Source organism: Passer domesticus, chromosome 14 (genome assembly GCF_036417665.1).
Source record: "Passer domesticus isolate bPasDom1 chromosome 14, bPasDom1.hap1, whole genome shotgun sequence".
NCBI lineage: Eukaryota > Metazoa > Chordata > Aves > Passeriformes > Passeridae > Passer > Passer domesticus.
The window spans coordinates 481,492-504,933 of record NC_087487.1 but is presented as its reverse complement, the minus strand read 5'-3'; the positions used below and the strand labels follow the sequence as shown (position 1 = coordinate 504,933).

Here is a 23,442-nt window from a genome sequence, read left to right as displayed (position 1 = left end):
GCGGCCCCTCAGCTCCCGCCCACCGCCGCCCGAGGCGGTCCGAGCGTCCTCCGCGGCCCCTCAGCTCCCGCCCGCCGCCGCCCGAGGCGATCCGAGCGTCCTCCGCGGCTCCTCAGTTCCCGCCCGCCGCCGCCTGAGGCGATCCGAGCGTCCTCACCGGCCCTTCTTCTCCGACCCTTATCCTGCGGCCCGGTGGTGGTGCTGCTGGGGAGCTCCCGGTCCCGGTGCGGGAGGCGCCGAGGCGGACGGATGCGGGTCGTTTATGGGGAAAAAAGTAGTTGTTGAGAAAGACGCCAGATTGTTCAGAAGCCTACTAAGCCCATGTACTTTAAAGTGTTAAAGCTGTTGAAATCGGGACAGTTTGAGACTTCTTTTTGCCCTCATTTCTGAGGTACTTGTCTCGTTATTTTTAAAAGCTGCTGCTGTGTCGGAGGGGCCCTGAGGGGGCAGTGCCCGTCCCCGGCGGCGCTGCCTCCGGAGCCCGGGAGCGGCCCGCCCGGGCTGGTCACTCGCGCTGCGGGGCGGCGGGGGAGCCGGGCCCTGCTGGGGAGCAAAGCACCGAACTAAGGCAGTTTGAGCTCGTACCTCTGGGAATGACCGCTTTTAAAAACTTCTGCTTTTCTTACGCTTGGCCACATTAAAGTTTGAGGTTTGTCGCAGACTAATTTTGTACCAGTTTTTGGTGATAGAGTTAGCAGATTTTTAGCAGCCTTTCCAGTTTCTTAGCTCAGTATTGGTAACTCAATATATACATAGCGAACAGATCTATTCGTGTTGCTTTCTTGTGTTTGTGACTGTATCTGCATCTACATTGGTAGGTTGAACTTGGATTGAAAATTGGGGGAAGGGGAGATATTGCGGAGAATTCTTTTACACATTTTTCAACACCCATTTGCCTATGTCTTGTAGTGTTACCATAATAATGCTACAGTAATAAGGCGTTAACAGTGCCTGGTTTGGATCTGTTCTGAGAAGGGCTGCACAAGACAGTAATAAACCCATGAGTAGTTATTTTGCTTAAGGAAATAATGCCTGTGAGGAGACAACAATACTGTCTTTCCCCTAGTGATCACTGTATTGTCACTCCCTATGGGGAAATTCATTATATTACATTTAACCTGCTAAGGCAACCATTACTTTTATTATTATTTTGTCCCTGAGGCAAGACATTGTCTTGTGTAAAACATCTTTAAAAAAAAAAGTAATTTATATTTATTATGAATAAACTAGGCTTAACAAAATGCACTCAGAAACCTCACTTTTCCAACATAGTGTATTTTTAAGCTAGATAGAAAAGATCATAAAATCAAGACATTTTCACAGGTTTTCCTTTCTGTTTATTTTATTTAGCATTATAACTCCCTAGAAAGTTCCTGCTCCTCATAGCGAAGTCGGCAGCTTTCCCTGGTTTGAGAGACGTGAGTTTTGCAAGTCTCTCAAGCTGTTTATTCATTCCTCACACAGAGCTCCAGCCCATGAAGCCTTCTCTCACAGGATATCACTTTCAGACAAATCTAGTGGGGTCTGAGCATCCTCCCATCCACCATGTGTTGGAAAGGCAACTTTTTGACCCGTTGCAGTAGCAAAAACTGTATTTTTTCACATATTTTAGGTTTTCATAACTCTGTATTTACAGTTCATTTTTTATTTATAGTTTGTGCAATTGTATTGTTTTGTAGCTCTGTAGCACCTTTAAGGAATTTCTTTTTTAGCTCCACAGCAGCTGTATAAGGTGAATGTTATTATTTTTTCTTAATTTTATGCAAACAGAATTTTGAATAGCTTTCCAGTAAATAAAACAGATCCCCAAAACTCAGGAGGGATTTTTACAGCATCAGTGGAGGATAGAACCTCCCCCACTGCATGTGATCACAGTTACTCACACCTGCAGTAGCAGTGGGCCCTAAGGACTTGTGCAAGGTAACAACAGAATAAATGTACAAGCAGCCCCTCTGAATCAAAACTGTTCTTTTTGCTAACAGAGTAACTCTTGATGAACAGTTATTCTGCAAGGAAACATCTGTGTAAGAGGGAAGTTGTTGGAATACTTGGTGTAATGGGCATGAAATTTCTTGGGTTCCTTTCTCCCCTCCTAAAACCTGTAGCAAACCAATATGTGAAAGCAGCAGATATGCAACTTGATTGTTAAAATTCTCTGGGGATCCTTTTGTGGTAAAGTGGTCTGTTCAGAGTAGCTTCAGCCTCCTTTGGTGTGGGGTTAGGGTTTATACTTAAACGACCTTCACATTCTCACTGCATAATTTACAGACGCAGCTTAAGGTACTGGGACCTGTGTTGGAGGCCATTAAACTTACACCTCTTCTAATAAATCAGATCAGTCACCAGCTGTGACAGCCAGGGCTTGCAACGCTTCAGAGCAGAGAAACTTGCACCAAAGGCCGTGTGGAGCTGCCAGCTTGGTGTGTCCCACTGCCTGTGCTGTGGCTGTGGCCAGCTGAGGCCATGGTAGCTGACAGCAGTCTTGCTGCCCCATACCACACTGGGGTGCATGAGTAACAGTGTGTTTCCTGCTCTGGGATTTAAACCTCTAAAGCAGATGAGCAGGGGCTATTTAACCATTGTCTCATGTACAATGGGCAGTGAAATGGCAAGACTATGCTAGATATACTGTCCTCCTTACAAAACTTTATCTGCAACCTAGTGCAAGATGTTTGTTATCTATTTCTAATTGCTTAAACCCACTTGATTTGGCAAACAAAAAACTGAAATATAGTGAAAGGTGGTGGTACCAGTAGTATTTAAGGTCAGTTCTTGCTGTGCACATTAAAAACTATAGATTTGTTGCAGCAACATGCTGGCAGTAAGTTTGCTTAACATCCAACTGGCAAATAAGCTAATCTTTGATAAACAGGAACAGATAGAAGAAGTCCAGAATAGTAAACTGGAAGATGAGCTGAACTTTGACATGTACAAACAAATAGGAGTGAAAAAGATTTAGTGTATTATACTGTCTTTTAATTTTACCCAATTGGCACAGCAAGGTAATTGTGCATTGAGATGTAGTTACCACTGTGATATGCTTGAGAAGAGCTAGCTGGTTTAGTGTAAACCTTTATAGTTATTTCTGAATTCTCTGGCCTACATTGTAACCACAAGTAAGCCTTACCTAGTTAATGCTTTCCATTAAGCTCTGCTGCTATTTTACTATTGCTATTTTGATTCAAAAGACAGAGATTTTTTGATGTGTTTGTCATCTAGGGTACAGGGGAAGCAGCCAGGGATATAAAAGCAGGTGAAAAATGAAGAGATGGAATGTCAGCTTTTCACTGTAGGAATGTTGTTAAGCATACAGAATCACAAGATTAAAAGATACAGAGCCAAATCCACCCCTGCTTCTGATTAACTTCTGTATAATGACATTAGAGGTAATTTGGCCATTTATATTTAATCTGAGTTGCATAGATGGGCAGCTTGAAGTAGGTGGCTGTGAATGGAATGCCATTTCATACAAATCACTTGCCTAAGTATTGGCCTAGTCTGATTGAGAGCAGCTGTTATCTCTTGCATTTTAGTAGCACCAGATCAGAGATATTAACCATGCTTAATTATACATATAACCACTAAAGCCAATGATGGAGCTCATTCAGAGTTGAGAACAGATAAGAACTTTCAGAACAGTGTAAGTTCTTAGTCTCAAGGGATCCTTACAGATTGTTGGTTTTTTGATTAAAAAAAAAATACTCTATTTTGCAGATTTTTAAAAATTATTTGTAATGTTCCGACTCATCTGTGGAGAACTTTTTTGGAACATACTAGGAATCCAATGTCACTACACACCGGGGAAAAGGAGGAAAAAAGCACTAGTGGCTGGGAAAACAGAGATTGGTTTTGCTATGTGACAGTCACTACACCTGTGTGGTATTGGAACAGATGCTTGCTGCCCTCTTGGTCTGATGGTAAATCATTCTGTTTGTGTTTTCCTTACTACTGTAGCTTCTTCCCTCTTACTCTGAAACCGTGCTCTGATAGGCTCTATTACTAGAATGCATTTCTTTGTTGTTACAGTTCTGATGTTTGCTTATTGCTAATAAGTCTTATTGCCTACATTCTCATCCCGAGGCATTTATTTTGTATATAGGATATGCCTTGTAATTTTTGTAGCTCAGGGCAGTGTTGGTTTGCAACTAATCAAACCTGCATTTCTAAATGTTATAATTTGAATAAGCCATCTCTTACAACAGTCTGTGCTTCAGCACCTTTTAGAATGTTTTTACTGCATATCCAACACACTTCATAGGATATTTTTTACTATTTATACAATATATTTGCTTTCACTATTACTTTTAAATGTTTGTTTTTACATGCCAAGGTAAAGTGAACTCCTAATATCCAATCGTGCTATCAGGTCAGGATCATTAGAAGCTGTAGGGAAAAGTACACAATAATTCTCCTAGTGTTTTTATTACACTTGCTATCTTGATGAGGAAATAATGACCATTGGCAGACTACAAATAAAGAAGTTGGAAATTTTACCCTGTTCTGTTCCAATGTGCCTGAATGGAAAGTGAGCTTATAATGGGTCCTTCTTCCCCGTTGCCATCCTTTCTCAATCAGACTTCTTCCTGCTGTTGTTATAAGAGCTTATCCTTCTGCAGATGTTAGATAATATGATTTTGTCTGTCTGCTTCGCATAGATTTTTTTTTTTAACTTTCCCGTCAGTAGGGTTGTGGCGCATTAAAACACACCGTGAGCCCTCTGCTGGCACTTTCTGCTTTTGCTTTAGGCTGTGGTGGAGGTTTTTCCTTCCCAGCTGTGCTTGCTTGAGCCTAAGGAGGCAGGATAGCGTCTGTTTAACTACTTTAATCGTGCTGACTTTTAACAACTTAGTTAACGTGCGAAGGACTTGTTGTGTTCACTGCTGTAACCGGTGGTTCTGTACCTTTGGCGGTGAACTCTCATCCTCGCTAGCTCGGCGCAGACACGAGTGTTTCCTGCGGAGCTGCCGCGGCGGCGGGTGCGGGAGCTGGGCCGTGAGGAGCGGTGAGGCTGCGCCCAGCCGCGCTCCCGGGCAGGCCGGGCAGCTCGCAGAGCCGGCTGTGCCGTGTGCGATGCCCGTGCGCTCCCCGCTCCAGGCTGCCTGGGGTGCCTGGCAGTACGGCTGCGCTGCCCAGCGCCACCGGCTGACGCAGAGCTGCTCCAAAACCTGGAGGTGCCGTGTGGAGCGCCCTGAGTGAGACCCGAGGGAAGAGAGCTGCGTTCTGCTGGGAGCGGCTGCTCGCTGTTTGGGTTATAAAAGCTCCGTATGCCTCTTAGAAAAGCATCTGAAAACTGGCAGATTGGCATCCCTGTTTTTGCACGACACCTGCCTGTAATTTTAACACTTTCCTTCCTGGCACACTCCAGTTAAGCCTTTGCAAAGATTTCTCAGACTGTGTCCTTCCTCAGTGGGCAGGTGCAATCCAAACCAGTTCAATGCAGGCTCTGGGATTTTTTCAGTACACTCACGGAGTATACGTGCTCTAAATGCCTACAATACAGAGGAATCCAGCTACTTCTAATGGGATGCATTTGCAGAGAGGAATTCCTCATTTAAGATGGGTAATAAGCAAACGATATTTACTGATGAACAGCTAGATGCCTATCAGGTAAGATGTCTTGGTTTGCATTAAGGGATTAAAGGGAGTAATCTACGTATGTTTATGATTTGGGGTTTTGTTTGTTTTGGGGAGTGGTTTTTTTTCCAATATAATTGAAAACTTTCTTTGTAACCTGCATGTATATATCCTACTGTTCCTTCCAGTAGCTGTAATAATATTCTAAGGCTGGATTGTTGAATATATTCATTTAATTCCCTCTCTGTATAGAGGGAGAAGGGTCACATCCTCAGTGTCTGAACTAGGAAGCAGAATAAAGATTGTGACTAGCTTGACAACAGTGTAGCACCTTCTCTCCCTGATGCCTTTTGCTCACAATAGAGTGGAAAGGAAAAAAATAGATCTTGTCTAAATTCATTTCTCCTAAGGATAAGTCAGAGAAATATGCTTAGTGTAATTCCAGAATAGGTGTTGTTATACTTGTATCCACTCCTGGAAAGCAATTCCTTACCTCATCGTAAGTAAGTGTGCATTTTATGTCAGGGATAACTTGGTGCTTCTTTATTTGCTTAACATTGCATAAACTGCTTTTAAATAGGGGATCCTTTTTTTTTTTTTTCCCTTACCCTCTTTTAAGTCATGTTTCAGCACACTGCAAATCTCACTGAAATAGATTTCAGGAAGCTGTCTGCACAGTGGGCATCTTGAACAAGTTTCTGAAAATACAGTGAAGCAAAGCATTGAGTAGAAGTGTGCTCAAGAAGGAGGCAGCTGACTACTTATTAAGAGAGGCAGCCAAGGCTGGATTCATTGCTCTGTTCTCCTACATGAGAAACACTGAATTAGCAGCACAGAAAATCAAGATCTAGTTTATCTTGTGATAACCAAAGGACAGATACAGACCCTTAAGGGACTAGGTAACTTAATAATATTTTACCTTTGTGATCTTTGATTAATACTATTGAAGTAGAATTTAGTATTTTAGTTACTAATTTTATTTCAAGTCACTGCTAACATGGACTTGTCACAGGTGTAAATATTGAGCCATGGGGTGAGGCCTGGTGTATATGCTAAAATGCTTTCAACCGTTATTCCACACTGAAAATAAGGCATAAACTAAATGCTTTTATAAATACATAGTGGGGGGAGGGGTGGTTTGTCATTGTAGGAAATGTGACAGTGTACCATCTTAATTTCCACTTTGTCACATTCTCACCAGTAGTCTGCAATATATTAATCTAAGTTAATGATCTTAGACTTAGCAGTCCAAGATCCAAAAAAGCTTTTTCACATCCCTGCTGGATAGGCGAGAGAGAAATCAAAGATCTGTAAAGCACCAGTCTTTCTACTAACAATAGAAGTGAACACAGAACAGAGCACAACTGCAGTGAAACAAAACAAAATCTAAATGTAATTAATGTTATCCTCTTGACATAAACTGGCAAATGCAAGAGCTGAAATGTCATCCCTAATTCAGTGCTCTTCATGCAGAAATTGCCTCTCTCTAATGGCTTTTGCAGCCCCTGCCTTTCATAATGCTGGGTAATTGATCTCAAAGCCTGGCAGGAATTTGGCCCAGTGGATTGAGTCGCCTTTGGGATTTCTCTGTTACAGGCAGACTTACAGTTCATTAGTGTAGAGCTAGACAATTTTTGACTATGTTTGGCAAGTACCATAAAATAACAGGTTTCAGGACAATAACTGACCTGCAGAATTTGTCAGGAAGGAGCATTAGCCTCTTACTGTGAAGAATCAGATAAAGACATAATTTTGATGGTGATTTGCCTCTGGTCTATTAGTTTTGCATCTCTCTTGAGTCTTTTAAACAAAAAGATCCTGGGCTGACTGCTGGAGCCACCCACACTGAGAGCTCTTGCCTCTCCATGGCATCTTGGGGGAGACGGCACTTTGTAAGTGGAGCCATTTGACTTGGAATTGGCTGTCTTACCTGCCTAGTTCTCATTTGTGGAATTTCTTCAGAATAGACAAAGGAAGAATGTGGCAATGTTTCTGTAATTTTTTTAGTGCAGGTTTTTCATATCTTGAGCCAGCAGCTGAGTTACCAGGGCCTCTAAACCATGGGCCAAAGTAAAACACTGTGTACCACAGTCCACTTTGCAACAGTCCCTTGTGCACATCTGTATCCCAGTGACCAGGAAGGCATCTACATATAAATTGCTTTTATAAATTGATCATTGAGTCTTTTTTTTTTTCCCTAAAGCAGTTTCTTGTGAATTCATGTGTCTGTGAGTTAGTTCTGTACTCCTTACAACAGTGGTCCAGTGATACTATGAACAGCAGTACAGTGTTCATAGTATCAGCATTCAGAAGCAAAAGTGTCAGTCTTTTTTGTAAAATATATCTTGGTTGTTCTTTTTTCTTTACATCCTCACAGTTCCTGTTGGTAGACTGTTCAAAACCTCACTCACCTCATGGTTAGACTTATAATTTCTTTATTGACATCTATTTCTGGACATTGTATTATCTTGTTGTACCTTCTATTAAAATTGCTTTGAGCTTATAGCACCTAACATTGCTTCAGGAGGAAAAAATTTATAATTTAAAAAAAAAAAAGTGTTTTATATGCTTGTTCCGTAAAAGACACTATGAGGTGAAAAAGTGCCTGAAGTTCATATGCCTAAAGTATGATAAAACCTATGCAAGTGGCTTTGGCTTTAGAGACTGAAGATTAAACTGCAGAAAAATCACCTGTTTGAAAAGCTAGCATACATAAATGTCAGATCATTAGTGTGATATTAATGAAATAAAATAAATCAAATAGTTTGATTTATCTAAAACTTTCTGAAAGGCCTATATATGCATGTAAATTTTTTGCATGTAAATTGTCATATTGAAGAGCCAGTTGTTAGCAGAACTTCTAATTTTAAATAAACAATTGTAAATGTGGTCACCCACAGGATAACTTCAGTGTTTTCAATGGACAATTTTAAATGCTCTTCATTAAGACTGGTAGCCCATTAAAACTTTGTACAAGAGACCTGTAATTGAACTTGATAATATTAAACCATTCAGGATTGGTTGGGGGTTTTTTGTGTGTTTTTGTTTTGTTTCGTTTTTTTTTAAATTCAAGTCATTAGAAGCAAAGTAAAGAAAGGAGATTTGCAGCTTTCCAGTCTAACACCTTGTCGTAACACCTGCTATTAAGATCATATCACCTGTTATTACAACAGTGTTCTTGTTGGCAGCTCTTTACATTTTCATAAGATTAGTGAAGTGTTTTGCAAATTAGGCTTTTGCGAGCACTGGGCTGCTCATAGAGATTCACATCATTTAACATACTAGCCTTGTAAGAAAAGGAATTTTACTGGGCATTTATGATTCTTACGCCCTTAGAGTTCTGCCTGTGGTTTTTAGGGTTTTTTTTGTGAATGGGGCTTTTGGTTGTTGAGGGGTTTTTTAATACAGAAAATGTGAAATCCAACCAAGGTCGGGTGAGGGAAAAGGTAAGTACTGATAGGCAAGAAAGATGGGTTTCATTGCAATAAAACATTTTAAAATTAAGATTTTAAAAGCTGCCTACAGATTTTGGAGGTCAAGTCTCATATTGAGAAAAGAAAATTAACTGAAATTTTAGGGTGTTTTGAGTGTGTACAGATGCTTGAAGAAATGTAAAATACAAGTATGCTGTAAAGCAACTTATTTATTCATTCAGAGCCATTTATTCACCTTGGTACACAGCATTTCTAACTGAAAAACAATTGTATTGAGTAGAAAATGCAGAGAAACTGTAGTTGGGCTGTGGACAAACTCCTGCACTGTTCAGTCAGTCTCATTTCCTTTTCTGGGATTACTTGAATCAAGAGATCTGAATTCAGTACAAATTCAGTGATCTGTTTGTTTGTTTTATTTCTCTTCTAGAACCTAGAGATTATAAGGCATAATACTGGTTTTATTGCAAACCATTTATATTTGTTCATTAATGGTATTATTTACTCTGCATTATTTAATGCAGTCTCAAAACAAACTGATATTTACCCTGGCAGTCTTATAGGCAATATTGCAATACAATATAGTATGATGAAGTAATGACTTTCTTCTTTCACACAGGATTTTCTCTATTACAGAGCTCACTTTTTTGCTTTTATCAAAATTGAAGTCAAAGTGCAATTAAACTATATTTCATGAGAATTATGCAAAACCAGATTAAACTAATTATGTTTTGATCTGTCAAGAAACACCATTTCTAAAGTAAAACAGGTTCATCAAGCTGTCTTTTTAAAAGCCATACAGACTTCACCTAGGGTCTTGGAAAATTAACCCTTTGCAAAAATACAAGTGTATTCATTGGTTCCCTGGGATATTCTGTAAAAAGTATTTTTCATTTAATACAGTATTGCTGTTATTGTGCAAGTAAAAGTAGTATAATAATGGAGCAAGTTTTTTGTGAAAATATCCTTTGGTCGGGTTCTTGTTTCATGTTACCATTTGGTGTATCTGTAGATTGAACAAAATTACTTTTGTTGGCAGTTTGCTTTTTTTCAGTCCTTGCTAATGTCTGATTTGTTTTTACTCCCCTGTTGCCATATGAATAGGTAAACAGGTTCTTACAGATGCAGATTTTTTTCCTTCTGAAACTTGGTGTTTTGGTTGGTTTGGGTGTAATTGTGAGGTATGTATGATGACAAGTAAGGATGAGCTGTGTGGTAAAATTTTCATTGGTGTTCTGATGTAAACAGCATTTTTAACTCATTGAGTCTGTTAACTCTTTATACACTAACAGTGATGAAAATACATAAATATCTTGCAGGCTCAGTCTTGCACAACTCTATGCCAGTCTTAGTCATGTGAAATGTAGAACAGAAGTATTGCATTTGTAAAACATTACTGGAACAGAGTTAATAATAGATCTTATATAAGAGTTAATTTGCTTCTGTCTGGACCAGATTCTTGGTTGCTTCACAGGATGATATTTTGATGGTGTTTTGATTAAATGCTTTTACACACATTTTGTACTTTGGCACAGTACAAAACGTCATTTGTGATTTTAAAAATGAAACCTCTGAAGTAATTTTCTTTAAATATTACCTTTTAAGGTGCTGCAGCATCCAATAACTAGCATTTTTTAAGAGCTGCTCTCTGATAGCTATATGGTTTCTATGGTTTCCAGTATCTGCATTATCTTTGAGGCTGGTTGGTTTTTTTGTTTGTTTGTTGGGGTTTTTTTTATTTGCAGTGATTTTATAAGACTGATTAATATTAATTTTGTATTTATAAAAGTTTCCAATTAAGCTGTTGCAGGATCAAAGTAAACCTGACCTTATGAAACTATACATATACAAAACAGAATATATATGTATTGTCTTAGAAGAGAAATATGCATTTAATGGCTTTCAAAAATACTGTTTCACAGCATATTTGAGTGTTTCTATTCTTTCATTCTGTTGTTAATTCCTCCAGTTTTTGTTCTGTAGAGGAATGTTTTGCATACCTCCACGAAATTAGCTTTGTTTCAGAGCTGTGCTTTATGCACAGTACTTGTTTCTGGGAGTGGTGATTGGTAACCTCCCATTCACTGGACTCTGCTGCCATTCATGAGCTGTGTGCTGCTCTCTGGAACTGGCAATCCATCCCCAGAGCACCTGGCACGTGGGCTGAATGGAGCCACACCAACTGGTGTGCTGGATGGACACTCTACAGACAGTTAAGTAGCAGCATTGGCAGACCATCTCTCTGTCCTTTTTTGCTTTGTTCAAATCAATGTAGAACTCAATACAAAGCAGAGCCAACCAAGGAGTTTGCAGTCAAGTCCTGCAGATGACTGGACAAGGTGGTGGACCACTGTATTTCAGTCTGTTCTGTCCTAAATCTGCATTCACCTGACATAGGAAATAACAGAATAAAACTAACAGCGTGTGCATGCTGCTCTGCTATAAAAATTAAGTTTTAAGAGCAGAGACTGTTAACTGCACTTTACAAGCAATGCTGAGTGACTTGCAGAAAGTCCAATTACCAGCCACGAGCCAAGCTACCTGTGGAACCTAAATACACCAGCTGTCTGCCTCTTCTCTTTTCAAAGTATTTTAAGAGGCAGTTAAGCCATCTAAATGCTAAATTTGAGAATCAAGTCCTATTATACAAGGTCATGATCTCTTGGAAATCAATGGGAAATTTATTTTCTGTTTGCTTGGTTGTATTCACTTTGTTACAAGATGTTAAGTAGATAATTGCAGATTTGTTCCAGTGATATCTTGCCTCCAAACAACCACCAGTGGTCCCATGTTCGACTTGTAATTTACTTGATTATTAAGGAGACGAGGACAGACTGAGTGGGAGAGTTGATCTTGGAAAAGGTGCATATTTGTTCTCAGGGGCTGGAATAGGTGACCTGCCAAGGCAAAGCCTCTGTTCTCAAGAAGCTAAAGCTCTTGAGGGCCTGCTGTTAGCATAAGTCTTTCAGGCCATTGTATAGCACTAGAAATAAAGGCAATAATTCCCAGGATCAATTCTTGCCAGTAATATTGAACTGATAAGAATTATGAAAAATCTAGTAATGTTTATTTGTTTTATATTCAGTTTCTGCTTTTCTAGCAGGACTCCCAGACATTTTAGTGTCCAGACAGAACAGAGAGGTTGCTTTTTGTGTTCTTAGTAAACTCAAATACTATCCACAAAATAGCAAATGTGTTCCATGATATCTCTGGCTTGCAGGAAAATCAAAGTTATCATGTGCATAAATGACAAATGCTTTCCAGAGGCCACTTCACCTTTCCTTATGAGAGAGTGAATTTAACATGTTAATTTATTATTTATTGTCCTTCATTATGAATTTTTCTGTATGATTGGAGTAGCCAGAAGAAAATGGGATGATTCACTTCCATGTTTCTTTGGCCAAAAGTCTTCAATTAAATTGGAATTAAATTCCAGCAATTATAAAATGTAATTATGTTATTTAGACCTTTTTTTCTATCATGATTTTAATCCAACTGAGGGCTGTGATTTCAAAAAAAAAAAAAGGAAAATTAACTCAGTCCTGCACCCCTTTCCTGCCATCAACAGATATTTGTTTCACCTTCGTCTCTTGTACCAGCACTGCCAATGCTATATTCTAAGTCAATAAAAGGAAATTATCCAAGCTGAAAATGTGTCCATTATTGCTAGGTTCATTTACAAACACATTAGTTCCTTCCTTCAGAGTTCTCTGATGCAGTTATTCTGCTCATCAAGGTGAAGTCTGCATAGAGGAACAGGCAGAAATAAAAGGGTAGGAGAAGCAAGAGCGATGGCTGGACTTCCCTGTCAGAGGTCACATAGAGCTGCGGTTTTGCACTTGCCATTTGACACCAGACAGGCTTTTTTATGGTAAATTGTTTCATAGCTGGCTGGATCAAGAGTATAGGCCAGGTCACAGTGAGTTTTTGGTGCTTTGATCCTGAGTAGCTTGAAGATGTCTCTTAAGAGTGAGCCCATTCTTGAATTTTTTTGGCACCCTTCATCCCAGACAATTCCATGCAATTGGCAGGTGTAATTGAAATAGAGCTGTCAGTAACAGTGGTCAGGTAGATAGTTGCAACTGCTTCTGCTATAGAGGTTTTCAGTATTAGTGGGGTTTCGGTTACATTAGTAAAAAACTTGACGATCAAAAACCAGGTGGGCAGTAGTGTTTATTTTCAAGGTCATGATGCAACTCAGAATAAATTATAAAAAATGTGCGGACTGTCAGCAAAAATGGTTCATTATCTGACCTAATTTGTCTTCCAATAGCATTTTTGCAGGACTTCTGCAAGGTAAAGGGTAACTTTTCCTTTTAATCTTTGTCTCCATCGCTTTCCTGTCAGCTTTCTAGTTAAGTGGCTGCTGTTTTCCTCAGCCTGTATAATTGGAGATGATTGCTGCTGAGGGCATTACAATTATTTGTGAGATTACACCTGCCCTTTCTTAGTAAATGAAGTGTCCTTAAGTGACAGTTTGACTGTGTTGATTGTGTGGAATTAAGGAAGACTTGACCAGCTGGCTCCAGTGTCACTTTGTGCGGTTGCAGACAATGTGACATCAGTGTCAGCAGCTCCCAAAGCGCTTCCTCCTGGGCCTTGTAACGGCACAATCCACTGAAGGAAGAGCTGCTGCTCCAGGCACTTTGTGTGGAGGACAGCAGGGCAGCTCAATAATTGATACCTGCGGGACTGATCGCCTTCCTGGACACCCGAGACAGGCTGTTTGCTTTTGCCAGCAAGGGATCCTTTGCTCTTCCCCTCCTTGGAAGAAGCGGGCATCTAGCACCAGTGAGTCTCAGCTTGAGAAAGAAATACTTTTTCACTGGTTGACTGAAGAGCAGGACTTGTAGAGACAAAATACTTGTATGTACCCTTCAAGTACGACTTACCAAGTCTGATACTGTTATCTTGTCACAAGCTGATTTTCAAAGATGATATTTTCTAAATATCTTTCCATTAAAGGGGGAAAGCGACAAAGAGCTGAATGGTTAGGCAAATGCCCTGCTACATCACATTGGCCTGTGAGGGAGGTGGGTAATCAGAAAGAATTTTCTGTGTTGGTGGTTGTCCCCTATATATACAACCTCAGGAGTTGGCTCTAAGATCAAGTTACGTATTCTATGAATTGATGAATGATGTTCTCAACTGTTATCAAATATTTCCACTAGTGTTCCTAGTCTTAGACACAAGGCAGAATTTCCATTAAATGCATACTAAGTAAGAGTGGAGATCAGGAGATTGTTTTTGAATGGGATGGGACTGATTATTTTTTCCTCACAGCACCTGAAATTATATCTTTTTTTTGTGACTGAAGTAGAAATGTATGAAATGCAAACTCTGCCACTGCTCATATTCTGGTTCTTTGGTGAAGTGTTTGAATTCTAGTGTAGCAGAGGTGTTCATGAAGTGAAATAAACCAATGTAAATTTAGTCACATCACAGAGCCATTTATAATGCAAATGAATGCTTGTATCTCTTCTTGAAAGTTCAGCAAGCTCTACTTTGCATTTTAGTTATTTCTAGTTCTGTGATAGCACAGGGAGAGTTGAATGGTTTGCTCCTGTTCAGGGCAGGGGCTATCCATTTATCCATGCTCCTAAAATACAGGAGTTTGCAGCCTTCAGCAAAGTGACCACAGTGCAAACTGTTTGTTAGCAAAAAGAGTTAATAACTAATAAATAACTACGTAATTTTATTACTAAACCAGTTGTCTCCAGCAGGGGGATACTTAAAGTAAGATGACAGTTTTTGTCATCAACAACAGATTGTTGTTTGTAGTTTTCCATGTTCTTTTAATTAATATGTTTGGTGTATACCTTCTGTTTTGGATTTAATTTTGTTTCTGGTGTGGTCATTCTACATTGTAGATATATCTCAGCAACCTGTTTTTTCCTCCTGAACTATCACAATATCAAGATCTTTCTTTTTACTGATAGGCCCATATTGAAATATTCCAGTTATTTTATAGTGTATATTGCTTTCTGAGTCAAATGTAGATGGCACCCAAACGGCATCTTTAATGTTTTTCTGTCAGATCCGAGTTTCCTTCCAAAAGGAAAGGAAATAACTCTTTGCAGTTGTTTTCAATATTTCTGTAGTACAATGATACAATTTGTTTCTTTAACAGGATTGCACGTTCTTCACTCGGAAGGAAATCCTTCGGTAAGTAAATTCTTTTAAATTTCTCCTTCGTGTTCCATGTGGAAGGGGCTAAATCTTTTTATCTGACTTGTGAGGAAACCAGATAATGCCTGTTATTCTGCAGGAACTAATTGTATAGAATAGAGTAGGATTGGATTTAAGATATATAATGTATAATTGTCATAAGGTGGTGATTAGCTTAAAGTGAGTATCATAGACTATTTTAGAGTTGAGCCAGTGATTTGTATGAAAGGGATTTGCTGCTTTTCTGCTCAGTGATACCAGTGAGGGCACATCATCCAGTCAGTGTAGAATCCAGAGGTGTTTCTACATGTCTGAGGTGAAGTTTTAGTAAGCAGGAATAAAATGGGTTATGACTCCCTGGTTAATTAGCACGTACTGATTTAGCACCTCCCTGTTTCTGTGAAGGAGCAACCAGGTACTGCTGGGCACTTATTTACCCTGCAGGATGCTCACAGGGCTGATGTGGAGGAAATGCAGGTTGAGTCCTCTTCAGGCTGAACTGAATTTCTTGTGCAGCTGCCGACTTCAGTGAGATGATCCAACAAGGAGCATCCTTACAAAAAGAAAAAAAAAAGCCCTGTCTCACCATCCATTTGCATAGCTGTTAATGACTGTTGTGTAGGTGGGGATGAAGGAATGAATATGGCAGCTTCAATTTAGATTGCTATAAACTGATGTAAACCAGCATGAGACTGCAATTAGGTGAAACAGGCTAAGTGTTTTTATCTGTCCCTACAGGGAAAGCAGCCCATCAAAACCCCAAACAACAGTAAATCTATTTTCTGCTGGTTTAATAAGCTGAATCAGCTCTCTGAAGGATCAGATGAGTGCCAAAGCTGGCATGAGAGCCACAGTGAGCAAATGCAACTGAAAATGAGAAGAGCATTTCCCTACCAGTAAGGTGTTAGATTGACTTAGACCCTGACTTTAGAATGCAAGGCTTTGGTGTCAACAGCAACTCAAGTCAACGTAAATACAGGCTGTGGTCAGAGGGGTTGAAGACATATTTTTTGATTTGTAATCTGAGTGTGGATAATGTGCAAATTATTAGAAAATAGTATAACTTATTAATTTAAGGTGAAGAACAGTTTAACACAAAATGCTGAAAATGGATCTAGAAAAAAATATAAAGTAAGACTGCAGCAGAGGTAAGTGTACCTGGTGAAAGAGAACCATAGCTCACTATTGGTGTTTGATAGCTGTTTATCACAAAAAACCCAAAATACACTCCTAAGTCTTGGTTAAAGATGGTTAATTTTTGGAAGTGCTGATCACAGCTATGAGCATTCAGTCATGGGCACAGGGCAAGAACATATTAAAGAATATTGGTTATTGTAGACATATTTATGTTATCACTGACTCAAAACATTATCTAAAATATTAATAGGACACCTGACAAATTTTTAGAGCTGTTACTGGTTGCTTTGGTGGTGTTAGGACTTTGAAAACATGCCCCATTTTCTTAAGGAGAATTTCCTTTCTTAAGGAAATTTAGACCAATGTGTGTAGCTTCAGGACACAACTTTTCTGCATGGAGAGATGCCAGAACACATTGGTAGACAATCAGTCTGTAAGTGCCTAGAACTTAATACATGCTCAGAGGCAGCCACTTCAGATTTGTTAAAAGAAAATCTTCCTGTGAGTATCTGCTTTTGTAAGTCAGAGAAAAGAAGCAACTGCAACGTCTTTATTTTGATAAAGACTCTACTTATTCCAGTTTGTGTTAGTCCTTTTCTACTCGTGTAAGTGCACTGAACTCTTGGTCAAATACTCCTGAACATAGAAAATTGGTGAGAATGGTAAGAAACATTGAGGTGTAGTGAGTTGCAGATGCTATGAAGATCGAGATTCGCTTTTTCAAGTGTACTCAGTATGTTAGACAAATTACTAGAGTCAAAGTGAACAAAAGAAAATTCACCACACTCAAGTCCTAAGAACTGAGAAAAAAATTGCAAGTGTAGAATGGAGTGTATAAAAAAATGGGCTGGGGAGTTAATGATCTGAGAAAAGTAAGCATAATTTTAACAACACCACCCCCACAATGCTCTTGCAAAAAAAGAGAAATGCATTTCTAAAATGCATTAGCCTCAGCAGTGTTTATAAAATGGGATAATTCCATTCAGCAGTACTACGACCTCAGTAGGAATAGACTGTCCAGTGTTGGGCATCACCAATTGAAAAAGATTTGTTATCCTGGAAAACATCCTGTAGAGAGAAACAGGAATAAAAAGAAAAAAAATTACATGAAGAAAAGTTGAAAAAACCACTTTAGTTATAGCAATGAATCTGTTTATATAGCTTTCCTCTCTTGTGATTGTAAATGGGAACAAATGGTTGAGTTGTCTCTCATAAGGCATTATTTCTCTTACTCAGTTTTACAAATCCGATTTTCTGGCAGACAAGCTTTTACTCTAGCAATAATGCTTAACTGTTCATCAGCCCATCTGTTTCTGCTTCTCCCTGTAGACTTGTACAGTTTGGCACCCAAACAAGCACTCAAATGCATGTGTTTTTGGAAGTCTGTCCTAGCCAAAAAGCACAAAAGTTGTCAATTCAAGTTGTATTACTTGAGAGTAACTTAACGTAGTTAGACAACTGCCAGGGGAGTATGGCACTAAATGACCAAGCTGGGCACTGTTTGGGATGTCAGCAAACCTTTGAACCTTTTGGTAGAAGAAAAATAGCTCTTCTGTTGTCTTCTCTTCTCCACCTGTTTCGTGGCTTGTTCTTGATGGGTGAAAGGTGAGGTGACAGGAGCCCTTCTAGCCAATCCAGCTGAATGTTGGATTTTAAATCTGAAATCTGCCAGAGAATTAAGCAGTGGTTGCTTCAAGTGTCTGGAAAGCTTCCTTATAAGGGAGCAAATGCAGCAAACTGCTTGGGAGGTAGCTTGCTGTGGAGCAAGTCGCTACACAAATGGAGGGAGGATTACAAAACAGCTCTTGTTTTTCTTTTAGAGAGTTTGAAGTTTTGTATGCAGAAAGGGGAATTGCCCTATTGCCAGCTTTGGAGGAAAACACATCAGCCAAAAGAATGAAATTAGGGGAGCTCTATACCCTGGGGAATCTTCCTGAGTTTTAAGCAAGAAACTATACAACAAAGAACATATATCCTGAAGCTACTGTTGATCTTCTTGATAATTATGTTACTATTCTTGTTGTTTAAAAAGTTTCTATATCCTCTATGAATGAAAAAGGAAAAAAAAAGGGGTTTAGGCAGACTCTGTATTTCCATACCATAAACCTTTCCTGTATTATATTTAAGTCAGATTGTACCTGTTTTGCTAAGGCTTGTGAGAGGAGAGATTCCCTGTCAGCATTGATGTGTATGAAGTCCAGAGTGCTGCTGTACTGTGTCCAGTTCTGGGCTCCCCAGTATAGCTGCTCAAGCATCTGGCAAAGGGCCATTGAGATGGATGGGGGACTGAGGACTCCCTCCTATGAGGAAAGGCTGAGAGAGCTGAGATCTGGAGGCTGCAAAGGGGGCCCATGCCAGGAAAAGGGCAGTGGGTACAGACAGAAACACAGGAGGTTCTGGCTGAACATAGGGAAGCACTGTGAGAGTGACCAAGCACTGGAACAGGCTGCCCAGACAGGTTTTGGAATCTCCAGCCTTGGAGATACTCAAAAGCCATCTGGATGTGGCAGCCTGCTCCAGGTGGCCTTTCTGGGCAGGAAGTTGCACCAGTTCATCTCAGGAGTTCCTCGCAACCTCAGTCACTCTGTGATTCTTGGAATCACCAGCAGAAAAGATGCCTGTGAGCAGGGATTTGAGTGGCACTTGAAGGAAGGAAAAACATTATCAAGTGTTCTTATCTATACTCACTTTGCATCATGTAGGCCTGGGAACAGTAAGGTATGTATATTGAAAGTCAGAGTTTTCATAACTATAACTAGTTATCATAAATTATAACTAGTTATTATAAATTGTCTGACAAAAACTTTTCTCACAATTTCTCTTTAATTTTACTGTATATGATTTAGGAGGATATTTTTGTAGCATTCTCTTTAATTTGTGCTGCATCATTTTACATTGCAAAGATGAATAAATACTTTTCATGCTAACTAAAAACTAGCAGAAGACTCATCTATACACTTTTTCTCATCTTATTATGCTGCCTTTTTATAAATCTGATTTCAGTGCCCGGTTATTGTGTTTTATTGATATAAGGAAAAGAACTTCAACTGGAAAGCATAAAAGGGAAAAGGCATATCACTAACAGAATTCCTTCAACTTTCAACTTTCTGCTTATGTGTTTCTCAAGGTCCTTTGTTCCTTATCTGTTTGTCAAACTGTGGCAATTCAGTGAGTTGTGGTTTCAGTTTCTAACTGAATTTCCTTGTATCATGTTTCCTGCCGTTTTGGTTTCAGCTTCACACGGTAGACCACCTTCTCTAATAGACTGTTCCAACCTCTTGCAATCCTTGGAAGCAATAATTCACTGAGGAATTGGTGCAGCACAGGGATTTATGCCTCCATTACCATGTGTAACATTTAACATTTATTATTGCAAAAACAGTTTGTGCAAGTATGGCATAAATCTGAGACCCTCCAAGTACTTTATCAGTTGCCCCAAAGGCCCCTCCTTCCTTAGTTTCTCAGCCCCAGATTAAAGAGGGCGTCCTTCTTTTTGAGCTATAGCAGCTTTTTCTCCCTGTGTGGCAGACTTGTAGGTTTTGGTCTGTCTGGTTCTGTTTCCCAGCTGTCCATTAAAGGACTGCAAGACAAGAGAGCATGTGCAGTTCACTGATTTGCATCAGTACAGGGCTACAGCCTCTGCAGCAAGGGCTGTAAATCAGTTCCCATCAGTGCATTCTGTCCTGCATTCTGTGCAATCTCTTCTTCAATGCTGCTGCTTCTTTTACTTCCATCCATCTCAGGTGCTTGGAAGGGCTGATTGATTAAATCTGGCTTTATGTTGACTTGTTTCCAGGGCTTTATGTTGACTTGTCAATTCTCCTGCTGGTCTCTGGAGTGGTGAATTCTTCTCTGTGTATTACACAAAGTCCTTCTCCAGCTGTTCCATTCAGGTCTGGCATCTGGACAGGAGCCTATCCTCTGATTGTGGTTAATAACCAAAAGTACAACTGAACAGCAGCTGTGCACTTCTGGTCTTGCTGCAGGCACAGGTTGTTCCATCCTGTACAACCAGTGTATAATCAGCTCATGCCATGGCTCCTGTGAACCTGTGGTGGCACTGTCCATCAGCACTCACTGCCTGCTTTCACTGTTCTACTTAACCCATTTGCTATTTTTTTTTCCTGACAATTCATAACAGTGCTGAGCAATCTAGAATTTACTCTTTGAGATGGTCTTGAGTATAATGTACAAGTCTTTGAATGCATCCCTTTTACTTAGGAATAAATAGGATATATATTGCTGAATAAAAATGTTTTTCCCTTACAGCATAAATCAAGTGACAGTTGCTGTGGGACCACAACTGGGAAGATGTGTATTTATTTTTAAAGCCACTTTAAAGCTTATTTATGCTACTTATTTCTAATCAATGAACCATTGCAAGCTTTTATCTTTTGTTTTCAGCACTCCTTCAGTTCAGAGATCCTGTTAAAAAGGCAGCTCAGCCAGCTGTAATGTGTTGTCACTACATTTAGTCGTGGAGATGAATGTACACCAGGCCAAGGAAGAGCTGTTCTCTGTTTTAACACACCCACTGGTGACCTTGGGTACAGTCTGACTCCCTCCCAAAGCTCAGTAGTGAATTTAAATGGTTGCTGCAGTGTGTAAGCTTAGAAATCTCTTTTTTCAGATCTATTCAGGTAGAGCAGGAGGCTGTGTTGTAAGATACATCCCAAACTATATCCAGAAAATTCCCACAGCATCATCCTTGCTGACTCTATGATGCTTCACCTTTGAGAAGTGGGAACAGACTCTGACCTACCTTTTTTTGCCATGTTAAAAAACCAAAGTAGTAAAATGAAAGTTATCATCAATCAAAAGTAGGCTGTGGGGACAAAAATGTGTTGTGGGCTTTTTTCTGAACTTTTGGTTTTCACTGGTTGATGGGCAGCTGAGTTGATTTTAAATCTACTACTGTCTACAGGGTTAAGTCTTGTTCTGCCTTTATTGATGAATTTAATAGAAAAATTAAACCCCTATTTTCTTCCGCTGCTGTCACAACTGCTTCAGTAACCTCAAGGAGCTAACTGTGAAAACGTCTTTTTTTTCAAACACATCAGTTCCCTGAACCTCACTGCACATTCTTAAATGTTAGTGTTTATACAAGTGACATGAGTAGCTGTGGGCTTTAAATTTCTGCAAGGGCATATCAGCAGTCTGGCTTTAGACTGGATTAAAATGATACAGAATCACAGCCTTAGTCCTTGAATGTTGTACATGAAGCATAAACATATACCAGTACCTGTGGGGACAAAGCATCATCAGTTAATGAAATTTGCCATTAAATTTATCACCACATTCCCTCCCACTGTCATTTGTGGCAAGGAAGACACTGCCAATTTTTCATTTTCTACTTCCATGCAAAGTTAATAAGGAATCCTGTGGCAAAAAGAGCACATCCAGGAATAGGAAAATGCTCTTGCATGCATCTAGAAGAATCTTTTAAAGGATATACAGCTGTAGTAGTTATTGCTACAAAACAGTGAGGCTGGTCTTGGGCTTCTGAATACACATGATGGTCTTTGTATTATAATGGAGCTTTTCCAAATCTGTGTGTTCAGACAGCACTGCAAAACCTTGCATTACTTCCCTGACAAGACATAAATATTTCTGTGTCTAGGACAGATAAAGAAGTTTGAGGTTGTTTGCAGACAAGCATTTTGTGAAGGGCATGCTGAGTAAAGGAACAAAAAGCATTTCCTCTAGGTCACTACTGCTGTGATGTGTTCAGGTCACCTGAAGAACCTTCTGCTTCTCCAAAACAGGTGAAATATCAGAGCCTTTACTAGAGCTTTGTTTCTTCTCTATTTGTAGTTAGGAATTAATGTTACTGAGAGATGTGAGAGAGCAGTCAGTAATGAGAGCAGCATTTGGGAAGTGATTACTGATTTGTCATAGTGCACGGCACTACAAGGTGTAGTGAGGTATTGCATACAGGCAGGAGGATTATGGGTGTAAATAACCCCGATGTCTACTGACCTTTACATCATGTTACAGAGTAGTTGATCAGACATGTATTGTTTCCTTGCCAAAAAATAAGTACTCTCCCAATGCAACGTAAGGTATTCAACTAAACGGGAGTTTTGGTGGACCTCCAGCAAAAAGGACTGTGTTCCTTATGACAGGTGGTTTTCTTGGCACCCTGTTAAAAGGTGAAGCAGGTCTGTTATTTTTTCTACAAAATCCAGTATCTGATACTGGCAATCCAGTTGATTATAAAAGAGTACATAGTGTCCTTGAAGAACCTTCCAGCATCAAGATCTTACAGAAGGAAAAGGTGTTACTGTCTTTTGTGGTTGTTCAATTGGTTGGATTTTTTTGTTTTTTATTTTGAAGGATAATGGATTAAGTGCAACATACTATATGTTTGGTATCTTATGGCCCTTTTCATGGTCTTAAATGCTAATCATGCCATCTGATAAGGCTATTACAAATAGAGTTGCTGGATCCTTGCAGATAAAAGCATGTGGAAGATGTGTTTTATTGGTGTAATTTAGTTTGCAGGAGTTAGATCAGAGCCACTTCCTACAGACTCATTTGGATGCTTTAGTGTGAAATCCACCCAGGTAGAAAGCTCTGACATCCACTGATCTTTGTCAGATTTGGTGAATTAACAGCAGAGTTAGTTGGGAGGAAAACAGGATATGAGAGCTACCCTCAAATCTGCAGTTAGTTACCTGCATGTTTCTGTGTCCAGCACCTGCCTTCCTAACAACTCTGTCAGAGTCTATTCTAGAGTTGGAGCTGTATCCTTCTTTCATTTCAGCTGCCAAAGGGTATGGCTGAATTTCAATATAAATAGATTGCAATTTCTGTGGACATGATAGTGAATTCTGTCAGCAAGGAGTGACAGGTTTACTTTGCACTGATGTTACATGTTATAAAGAGACAAATCTAATATTAAAGTAAAGAAGGAAATCTTGCCAGTTAAAATAAATAGGGATTGTCAGGTCCTAAATTTCTGAATGTTGTCCACAATGGTCAAGTTTTGCCAATAATGTGTGCTTCATTTTCTTGAAGACTAGAACACCATTTCAGTATTCTAGCTTTTAAAAAAGTAGGTAACCCATAGATGGACATTGGACTTGAAAGTTTTGTTTTCTTTTAAGTTTTTCTTCTTAAGTGCTTTTAA

General features: G+C 39.5%; 1 protein-coding gene across 9 annotated transcripts in view; it reads left to right on the top strand.

The window, feature by feature from the left end:
• Positions 1-118: 118 nt before the first annotated feature.
• The window catches only part of CIB2 (calcium and integrin binding family member 2), a 41,021-nt gene continuing 17,697 nt past the window's right edge, over positions 119-23,442 (top strand). For 2 of the 9 annotated variants that reach the window (XM_064388898.1, XM_064388901.1), the window contains exons 1-2: positions 14,014-14,038; positions 15,136-15,170. Coding sequence is in view for 3 of the 9 variants with exons in the window: in XM_064388899.1 (XP_064244969.1) it covers positions 5,557-5,607; positions 15,136-15,170 (86 nt within the window). In the remaining 6 variants the exon portion in view is untranslated. The other 7 variants (XM_064388904.1, XM_064388905.1, XM_064388906.1 and 4 more) reach the window with 7 other exon arrangements.